Source organism: Sinocyclocheilus anshuiensis, unplaced genomic scaffold (genome assembly GCF_001515605.1).
Source record: "Sinocyclocheilus anshuiensis isolate Anshui unplaced genomic scaffold, SAMN03320099.WGS_v1.1 scaffold20, whole genome shotgun sequence".
In the NCBI taxonomy this organism is placed as follows: domain Eukaryota; kingdom Metazoa; phylum Chordata; class Actinopteri; order Cypriniformes; family Cyprinidae; genus Sinocyclocheilus; species Sinocyclocheilus anshuiensis.
Window position 1 is genome coordinate 1,064,257 of NW_015558646.1, and position 11,194 is coordinate 1,075,450.

General features: G+C 39.2%; 1 protein-coding gene and 1 pseudogene across 1 annotated transcript in view; both read left to right on the forward strand.

Moving 5' to 3' along the window:
* LOC107680942 (uncharacterized) overlaps positions 1–4,345 on the forward strand; it is a 7,800-nt pseudogene extending 3,455 nt beyond the window's left edge.
* Positions 4,346–8,816: 4,471 nt separating this feature from the next.
* The window catches only part of itga6l (integrin, alpha 6, like), a 13,076-nt gene continuing 10,698 nt past the window's right edge, over positions 8,817–11,194 (forward strand). Inside the window, exons 1-5 of the mRNA XM_016477094.1 lie at positions 8,817–9,042; positions 9,434–9,561; positions 9,717–9,808; positions 9,960–10,197; positions 10,431–10,541. Of these exons, the coding sequence (XP_016332580.1) occupies positions 8,873–9,042; positions 9,434–9,561; positions 9,717–9,808; positions 9,960–10,197; positions 10,431–10,541 (739 nt within the window). The 5' untranslated portion in view covers positions 8,817–8,872. The remainder of the gene's footprint in view (positions 9,043–9,433; positions 9,562–9,716; positions 9,809–9,959; positions 10,198–10,430; positions 10,542–11,194) is intronic.

The window sequence follows — 11,194 nt, forward strand, 5'->3', positions numbered from 1 at the left end:
CTGCAAAGGCTCAAATGGGCCCTGCTGTGGTGTTTTAAGCACCAGAGACAGGTCCCAAGAGGGTATAGAGGAGGGCCGGGGAGGATTTAACCTTCTGGCCCCCCTAAGGAACCTGATGACCAGATCATGCTTCCCTACCGACTTCCCTTCCATGGGGTCATGGTTAGCAGCAATCGCAGCGACATAGACTTTAAGGGTGGAGGGAGACAGCCTTCGCTCCAACCCTTGCTGCAAAAAGGAAAGCACAACCCTGACTGGGCATCTCCGGGGGTCTTCTCAGTGAGAAGGACACCACTCGACGAACAGGTTACACTTCAAAGCGTAAGCATGTCTCATAAACGGTGCTCTCGCCGAAGTGATGGTGTCAACTACCTCTTGGGGTAGGTCACCTAGAACCTCCGCGTCCCGTCCAGGGACCAGACATGACGTTTCCAGAGGTCTGGACGTGGGTGCCACAGGGTGCCTCGTCTCTGAGTCAGTAAATCCTTCCTCAGAGGAATCTGTCAGGGAGGAGCTGTCGCGAGGAGCATTAGTTCGGGGAACCAGGCCCGAGTGGGTCGTCCTCCCTGACCTTGCACAGCGTCTGTGCGAGAAGGCTTGCTGGGGGAAGCGCATACTTGCGCAGGCCCCGCAGCCAGCTGTGTGCCAGTGTGTCCGTGCCGAGTGTTCCCTCGGTCAGAATCAGAAGGAAACAGGTCTACCTGAGCGGCTCTGAAACGTCTCCAAATCAGCTGGACCATCTGGGGATGGAGTCTCCATTCTCCTGGGAGCATAGCTCATGCCAGCTTGTCGGCCATACGGTTGAGCAGACCCAGAATGTGAATGGCACGAAGTGACCTCAGAACCTTCAAATTGATATACCAGTGCAGTTGGGGGCCCGTCCACACCACCGACACTGCGTGCCCATTGTACGTGGCCCCCTAGCCGGTGGTGGAGGCATCCGTGTAAACCACAGCATGACTGGAGACCTGTTCTAGGGGCACTCCTGCCCGAAGGAACGTAAGGTCTGACCACGGAGTGAAGGTTTGGCGACAGGCCGGTGTAACTTGGACCCGGTGAGTGCCGCGCTTCCACGCCCACCTCGGGACTCAGCCATAAAGCCAGTGCTGGAGTGGTCTCATATGCAGTGTAAGTGCCGCTGCGGCCGCCATATGCCCCAGGAGCCTCTGAAATAGTTTCAGTGGAACCGCTGTCCTGCCCCTGAACGAATTCAAGCAGTTCAGCACCGACCGCACACATTCCTCTGTGAGGCGTGCTGTCTGTTCGACCGAATCCACTCCATAACGAGAAAAGAGATCCTCTGCATCAGGGAGAGTTTGCTCTTTACCCAGTTGACCCGAAGACTCAACTAGGGAACAAGAGCCCTGCTCCGCGACTTTCGTGAAGACACGGGGAGACAGGGAAAGCCCAAAGGGCAGGACCTTGTACTGGTATGCATGTCCCTCGAACGCGAACTGCAGAAATGGTCTGTGGCGCGGAAGGATCGATGCATGAAAGTACGCATCCTTCAGGTCGATCGCTGCAAACCAATCTCGGGGACGGATGCACCCGAAGATGCGTTTCTGCGTCAACATTTTGAACGGTAACCGGTGCAGGGCCCGGTTCAATACACGCAGGTCCAAGATTGGCCGTAACCCACCGCCTTTCTTGGGTACAATGAATTAGGGGCTGTAAAACCCTGTTGAGTAGAGCCTTTGTTGACGCTCTCGAACCGCCCGCTGCTGCCTGCTGGCGACAGAGGAGGATGAGTGCAGTCCGGAGTTGAACCGTCCGCGACCCTCCGTGCCCTTTTGGGACCCAGAGATAGTGAAAGCTGGATGCAATCATCGCATGCCAATGTGCATTGGCTCGTTTAGTTTACACTCAAAGTAGATTGGTCTCTCGAAGGGCTGAGTAGCGCTAGCCAGGCACCCAGATACCGTGCAAGCGAGACCAACGGAACCACCGCCGTACCCGCAGTGGGGCAGCGAGGTGGAACGCAGGTACCCAACTCGGACAGCTTGTGAGCGGACCGAAGAGGGGTCTGAGTGTGCGGTGCAGCACTTACCTGGTTCCACAGTTTGGCAGAGGGTGCGTGAGTAGAGCCTTTGTTGACGCTCTCGAACCGCCCGCTGCTGCCTGCTGGCGACAGAGGAGGATGAGTGCAGTCCGGAGTTGAACCGTCCGCGACCCTCCGTGCCCTTTTGGGACCCAGAGATAGTGAAAGCTGGATGCAATCATCGCATGCCAATGTGCATTGGCTCGTTTAGTTTACACTCAAAGTAGATTGGTCTCTCGAAGCAAGATCCCAATTCGTCAGTCATGACGTGACTCGTAGTGACCAACTGAAACGGAACTACTAATGTTACAGCATTGTGGGTAACCCAAAATTTGACAGAACTTTGTTTTATAGTTCAGAAGATAACTGGAAAGTGAAGAGGACCTTTTTCCCCCTATAAGTGTCTCAACCAATGGTAATTAATCTGAGTAAGTTAGTCCAGGAAGTACTGTATATAAGGAACTCCTGCTTTGCAATAAAACTATTACCAGTTTGATGGTACATGGGCAGCAGAAAAATTTTTACATTATTTTTACAATGAATCCTTGTACATTTTTCACTGTTCTTTGTATTTTACGTAAGTCATGTTTTATTGAAATTTATTTTACAGTTTTGAAATATTTATTTTAAATGATTGCTGTGATTATTTCGTTTTTAGAGCTCTGTGGATTTTTGTGATTGATTTTCTGAAAACATATTGTGAATTAGTTATTTATTTTTACTGAATATCCAGTTCATGTCTTAACCTGTGGGCGTGATCAGTTTTTTCAGGTACTGCATATCCTCGTGTTCATCAGCCAGATAAAGTCATAACTGTGGCGCTTGGCAACACTGTGACTCTGCAGTGTTGTTCAGATAAAGACAACATATATTGGTATAAGCAAATTGCTGGACAACCACCTCGAGTCATGTCAGCATTTCAGAAAATGTCAGAACCCATATTTTACAAAGAGTTTAAAAATGATCGATTCTGGGGCAAGAGATTGGGCAGCTCCTCCAATCTGACAATTTCAGGCATCATTCAGTCAGATGAAGCAGTGTACTATTGTGGAGCAAAAGCATTTTATATTGAGTTTGGAAGTGGAACACATCTGATCATTAAAGGTAAATTTTCAAAATCATCAAAATCATGATTACAGTGACTATCAGTCCATATGAGTTATATTGTATTTAGTCTATTTGTGAAGATTATGCACATCTGTAAATTACAAAATAGAATAAGATATTTATGAATCTCTAACACAATTGGGTTAAAGATTTATTTTATTATATTTAATTGTGTATTTATTTATTTGAGTAGGTCGACAAGATGCAGCGTCAAAGATCTCAAAGTCTGATCATCTAAGTGACTTCACAGAATGTCAACAAAAATGCTTTGAAAAAAGTACAAACCAAGTGAAGAATGGTAAACAAGCACTGCTTTCATTTAATTACTTTTGTGACAGAAAAGTCTTCATAATAAATCTAGAAACATTTAATGTGCATACATTTCAGAAGAAAGGCTCTGTCCAGCAGTGCTTGGGTTGGCATGTGCTTTGGGACTTTGTGGAGTTCTAATCTTTGCTCTTGTGGGTTTTATATTTAAGAGAGGTATGTGTGAACAGTGTCTGAGTAAGTCTGCTAGGATTTTTTCTTTTCTTTTTTCCCCCTTTTTGCATTTATCTTTGAAAATGCTTATAGTTGTTTCTGTATCTTTTTCATACAGTGCAAGTTTCTGGACAAGACAATGAAGTGAGAGGTGCTCAGGTAAGAGGATGAATTTGCTGTCTATATTAAAGAGGAATCTTTACCTTTAGTAATGCTTTAAATGTCATTTTGATTAGTTTGGACTGCCAAACTACGCTGAAAAAATTATTAATTGAGTTTACTAAATTGAGTGAGTGGCTGCAATCAATTTATTTTAGCTACATTTAACTTTCAACATATTATTTTTAATTAAATTTAGCTAAAATACATTTTTTGCAACCACTTACCGTAAAAAAATCTAGTATCATTTTTTTCAGTGTAGGATGTTTTGTTTTGTTCAGCTCCAACAACAAAATGGTATTTAACCAATTACTGTTAGTTTTCTAATTTCATGTTGCTTTTTGAAATTAATAAGTGAATAAGTGTAGCCTATATCTATGTCATTGTGATTTGCTTTATATTTATAAATGCAGTGAATTCAAATACAAGTCAGCTTTATCATTTTGGTAACCTTTTCTCTTCAGAACCCTGATGATGAGAATTTGACATATGCAGCCTTGCGATTCAGTCAGAGAAAAATTAAATCTGGAGGAAGGAGAGAAAAATCTCAGCAGTGTGTGAACATGATTCTTTAAAATACAAGAAGTCAGTCTGGTTTCTCCCAAGGTTTTTTTCTCCATTTTGTCACCGATGGAGTTTTGGTTCCTTGCTGCTGTCGCCTCTGGCTTGCTTAGTTGGGGACACTTATTTTCCAGCGATATCGTCGACTTGATTGCACAGATACTATTTAAACTGAACTGAGCTGGATGATGACATCACAGAATTCAATGATGAACTGCCTTTAACTGAAAATTGAGTGTTTACTATTATCCTTCTGCATTATTGACACACTATTTAATACTGTAAAGCTGCTTTGACACAATCTGTATTGTTAAAAAAGCTATATAAATAAAGGTGACTTGACTTGACTTTAAATGTTCAGTAGTTATTGTCTTCCGCTGTTGTGCTGTATTTAATAAATATAAAATGGTGAGTTGTATAAATATTGAGTGTATTATTTATCAGGTTGTTTCATTGAGATTATTTTAATATGAAGAGTATTTTTATTAATTGATTATCTTGGTCTTGTCCATTCATTTTCTCTCCACTGTATCCATTCTTCTGACAAGGGATCTGTTATCTCTAAGATAGATTCATTTTATATGCTCAATATAAATTTTATATGCTTTATATGCTCAATAACATACAGAAATTGACTTACACTGAGAAATATTCGCTGAAGTAAAATAAATAAATAGTCCTAACCTCATTTATGTAAAAATTTCCAAAGGACAGTAAGCTGAGATGCATTGCTTATACATTATATGCCTTATATGTAGCTGTCATAAGTCTTATTGCATCTGGGTAACAAGAGGATTATAGAAATAAATGTCTTTTTTTTATGTCAAAATACATTTGAAAGGTTATTTTGAGGTAAACTAAACATGCATCTAATTGAAACAATACACTTGAAAGAATAAGGTTACTAACAACTAACCAAAATCAGTGTCATGTTTGCTGATAAGATTTATGCAGAAATACTTTTTTAATTATTTTAAACACTGTTTTTCACACTCAGCAGCCGATGTAGTCGTGAATGGAATTTATTCTGCGCTGTTAAAGCAACACTAGCATGAAGGTGTTGTAGTGCAATAAATGTGTGATTGCTGCTCTGATGATTGTGTGGTAATAGTGTGTTAATAGTGGGGGGGGGATAACGTCATTTTGTATTACATGTGTATTACTTGGTGACACTTTTACAGTGTTCCAATGTTGTACTCAGAAACAATATTTGAGTATTACACATTGCGTGCTATTATAGTTGAGGTAAGGTTTGTTTTGTTTATTTGTTTGGAACATTTTCTTCCACAAAATAAGGAATTAAGAAAGTTTCATCACCTTGTAACCTGCAGCATATACTGTCCAAACCCTAAACAAATTAAATATATAACTACACTCTAAAAAATGCTGGGTTAAATTCAACCCAGCGCTGGGTGAAATATGGACAAACCCAGTGAATGGGTTGTTTTGACCCGGCGGTTGGGTTAAATGTCTAACCCGACCTTCTGGGTAGTTTTATTTAACTCAACTATTGTTTAAAAATTTACATTTACATTTACATTTAGTCATTTAGCAGACGCTTTTATCCAAAGCGACTTACAATTGGGGGATACATAAAGTGCAGCCGTCTGTCTCTTCTGTTGACTAATCGCTTGACCAAAATTACTATATGGCTGGTTTAAAATTAACCCAAAATAGGTTGTACATTAAAAATAAGACACATAATTACTAGAGGCATCATCAATAATCAAAAGGTGAGAATGTATTAATAAACAACTTAAAAAAAAAAATGTTATTTACTATTTATTCATCTTATTAATAAATGTTCATTTATTGAACATATTCATACATGTTTATTTCCAACCCATTTTGGGTTCATTTTAAGCAAGAAATATAGTCATTTTTAAGCAATAGTTGAGTTAAATAAAACTACCCAGAAGGTTGGGTCAAAACAACCCAATCGCTGAGTTTGTCCATATTTCACCCAGTGCTGGGTTGTTTTTAACCCAGCAGTTTTTAGAGTGTAATTTTTGTAATTTCCAAATGGATACAATTACCTTCCAATAGAGTTTGGAACTTATACATTTCCTTTTATTTTTGCATATACACGGTATGCCTCCTGAATGTGAACTGATCACTGTGTGGGAGGGTTAAGATTCAGTCTCAGTTTAGGCTCCGCCTCCACCACAGTGGATGAAACACCCATCTTGGTTTCTAGTGTTTCAAAATGTGCTTTTGTATGTGTGTTTGCCTGTCCCGAATTTTCAGGCAGGCCATTATTATATATTATATATCATATAATTCATATAAGAGAAAAAGACACCACAATAGTTGTGTTGTAAAAAATCTATCCCTCTATCTGTGTATGAACATGATTAGTTCTGGCTCTAAAACACACTAATAAAAGATTTTGTATCTCTTGGGACCATCAAATGTATCAAAGTGTCAAAGATAAAGATGCATCAACCTGTGTTTGTGTTCAGTGTTGGAATGCACTTGCATGTGTGAGTGGATGTGTGAGTTTTTATGTGCATGTGTGCAGGAGTGCATCTGTGCTTAAACGTGTGAGCATGTGTATGAGGTATTGTGCAGACTGTGAGACCTGTTATTTTAAGCGGTTTCTCTGTACCGCTCTTGTCCTCCCGTCACCCACCACCCTCGCTTAAGTTACCCATGACCACTCATATCTACTGACTTACACCATCCTCAGTGGGTTTCTCAGTAAACAAGTCACTTGCCACAACAGCTTTTAAAATTTCCACAGGATGTATAGTTATTTTTGCCACTGTTAAAGTTAGTAGTGCTCAAATGCATGTTGTTATTTAAGGGAGAACTCAAAAAGGTCATCTCTAGGAAGCACTTAATCGCGGATATTTTTATGCTTACACTCTTAAAAATAAAGGTGCTGCACGATGCCATAGTAGAACCTTTTTGTCTAAATGGTTCCATAAATAACCTTAAACATCTGAAGAACCTTTCTGTTTCACAAAAGGTTCTTTGTGGTGAAAGAAGGTTCTTCAGATTATAAAAAAGTAAGAAAGAGATAGTTCTTTAAAGAACCTTTGAGTGAATGGTTCTTTGTGGAACCAATAATGGTTTTTCTATGGCATCGCTGTGAAGAACCGTTTGAAGCACCTTTATTTTTAAGAGTGTATAGTAACATTACAGTTGCAACTAAATTTATATTGCATTTAAAAATACTTGTATTCATCTTTTAATGGAAAACCTGTTCTGTGTTGGTTTTTGTGTGAAAATGTATAAATGTGCTCAACACTAAAACTCTGTGCAAAAGATACAGTCAAGCTTAAGGGGTTTTAATTATGTTGTTGATAATCAGGAAGACCTTATAGCTCTCTGTGCTAAAACCACAATGATGCACAATAAGTTTCCAAACCATGGCCACTATGTGCAAAGACAAAAACTGCTGCTCAGTAGTGTGATTCAAAACAACGGCCATACAACTGCCGTTACTGTCAGACTGGGACTAGTTGTCATACATGGAATTTGTCACAAAATTAAACTTTTTTTAGTAGTGGAATATGTTGATTTTAAAGAGCTAATTCAAAATGCAAATGCATTGTCCAAACCGAAATACATAAAAATCATAGTTTTGCTATAGCTATTGAGTGAACAATTGAACACAATACAACCACATTAACATCCATTCAGACCAGATTCAACTATAATGATTTAGATTTTAAACTTTTAAGAGTTTTTTTTTCCTTCTTTTTTTTCATTAATATCGAGATGGGCCAAGTTGTCACATTATTGTTATTAATGTTATTATAACTTACATTTATACAACTTTATTGTATTGTTTAATTTTGCCTTGAAAGCCTATAACACTGTTTAACGACAGTTTCTATTGTGACAAAATACCCCATATTGTGACAACTCTGTCCAGCTACTGGGGCATGTTGTCACAAAGGTCAACACAGGCCCAGTGTACAGTATATTTTAATTCTAAAACCTGTGGATTTTTTTTTTTTAATTGCATTTATTTTTTTGTGCCCATGTCTGTATATTCAGCCTGAAAGAAATGGATCTCTTCACTATTCTTCATAACACCGTTAATCTCTAGCGCCATCTATTGGTTCAATGTATATTGTGTAATTAATCTGTCCAGAAAAATAGTTTCATTTGGCGTCGAGATAGATATATAAGTTTTACAAAGGTTTTTTATATATTATTCTTATTTTTAATGATGTCTCTGTGGCTTCCATGTCGACTAGTTTATCTGTCCCAACTGCACGTGTTGATCTTTCTCATTTGATATTGCCCTGTTGTAACATGTTGATTCTTATCTAGAATTTGACTACGCCTTCCAGGCAATGATTGAGGATGAAAGGGCATGTGTTCAGGCTTCCTTTGCAGGTAAACATTAACTCTCTTTACTGTACAGTTGGCCTTATCCCCACCCTGAGGTGGTAAATCAGCCAAGGCTTATATAATGTGTCAGATCGCCTCGCCCTCCTGCAGCGGGAGTTTTTCTTCTGGGTGATATTACAATCTCTCAGTCCATATCCAGCTCCAGAGAGGTCCACCATCATGTTGTTCGGTCAGTGGGCTCTCCTCTTGACCGTGTGGATGCTTCGTGTGGAGGTTTCGTCTTTTAACCTGGACAAGCAGAACGTGATGAACATGCATGGAGAAGCTGGCACTTTGTTTGGGTTTTCTATGGCTATGCACCATCAGCTCAAACCTTCAGAGGAGCGAGTGTGAGAAACTTGTTCTTATTATATATTTTTTATTTTATTATTATTATTTGTGATTAAAAAAATAGCCATTTTTCATATTGTTTTTCAAAAATATCCAGCAGTTCAAACCTTAACACTTTATAATTACCTGCATGCTTATTAATATTATTGAAATATTAAATAATCATCTATCTATCTATCTATCTATCTATCTTTATACTTTATAAGAGTGTTTTGTTTTAACTGATTTGCTGCTATTAGAGTACTTAATTTTTTATTTTATTCTAACTTGTACAGTACTTTGGTCGGCCTGTGGCTGTTTTTAAATGTGCTTTATAAATAAACTGAACTTGAACTTGAACTTGACCTATCTATCTATCTATCTATCTATCGACAACACTTTCATCTTCAGATTGCTGATTGGAGCCCCTCGTGCTAAAGCATTGCCCAGTCAAAATGCCAATATATCTGGAGGTCTGTACAGATGTAAATTCACAACACAATCTGATGATTGTGAACGCATTTCCGTTGATATAAAAGGTTGGTTGTGCTTTACTTATTGTTATTTTAACGCATATTGTTAATATTTTATCAGTCAGTTGCATTGCTGAATATGGTAATGAGCAAATACATTGTTTATTTTTTAATAATGCAAGCAGTTTAAGTATCTTAAAGAGCTTATTCTAATCTTAAAGAACGTCCCCCAAACAATCCTGGACAAGATTATAGAGAAAAGCAATGGCTGGGCGTCCGTGTCCGAAGTCAGGGACGAGGAGGCAAAGTAGTGGTAAAGAAGCATCTTGTGTTGTTCATATCAACTGGTTCTCATTTATTGTGAAAACACTTTAAAGTTGACCCGTCAAACTATATTTTTGTACATATAATAGCTTAATGTTTTATTGACGTTATGTGTAAAGTCTATGTTCTGTTTTATCTAGACTTGTGCCCACAGGTACCAGGATTGGAGTTTTGACAACCGGCGGTTATTGGGCAGATGTTTTGTCCTGGAACAGGACCTTAACTTGGTGACAGATGGAGAGTCCACAAGAGCAATTTGTAAGAATCGGGAACCAGATAAGCACAAGTTTGGCTACTGTCAACAAGGTGTCTCTGTAGCATTTTCCAAAGACAACAAATATCTTGTTTATGGAGCTCCAGGAGCATATGACTGGAAAGGTACTGCAAAATTGTTTGGGAAGGTGATATGTCATTTTTATTTATTTAAATATCTTTTATTTTTTTATTTTAATTCATTATTATTTTATTTATTTAAATTTTCTTTATTTATTTTAATAATTTTTAATTTATATATTTGTAGGTTTTTTTAGAACTCATTGTAACTTTGTAAGTCTGTAATATTGAGTACTACCTTGCAGTCTATCATTTATGATCTCTTTTTCACACTTAAGGCATTGTGCACATGCAGCCTGTTGATGACTTCTCTATAGAGACCTATGAAACGGGAGATCATAATCAGCATCAACACAAGCTTATTCCTGTGGACTTCAGCAGCCTTTTAGGTGATTATGGTCAACCTCTTGGACTACTGTGTACCGGTTCTGTGTATGAAATCCCGCAAGATTTGACGTCATCTGTTATGGCTCTCACTGACTGACTGGGGCGCTGGGGGCGCTGCCGGGGCTTGTTGATCTTGCTCTCGCTGAACTTCTGACCATTACCGCACGCTCCCATCCGCTCCCGCGATTTTTGTGTCTGCTCCCGCAAACATTCTAATATTGTACAGTATATAATTTTCGTGTATCAGGGCGCCGCTATATATATGTGGGGTATTTAAATCCCTTTTGAATGAGCACTTGCAGTCGTAGTTCACTTTCACTCTCGATTTCGCGATCGCGCGCTTACTGTGTAAAGGGAGCACATCTTACGATAAAAGATATTTGTCAATGAGCTCGGGATCCGTTGAGGAGCAAATCCTCCAACATCTTGTCAATTATCTCTCCTTTCTTTTGACCCGTGATCAGTCAAATCTGACTTCTGCAGCTCGTGTTGGGTGCAGGGTTGTTGTTGTTTTTTTTTCCACGAAATTAGGCTGCTTTTAAACTTGCCATGGGTTGATTTTCCCAAGTGGGTTAAAGGTTTGAAATATTGCATAAACTACATTTGGTTGAGATGCTTGTACTGAAACGTTTTGCATTCTATCTGTAATAAAACT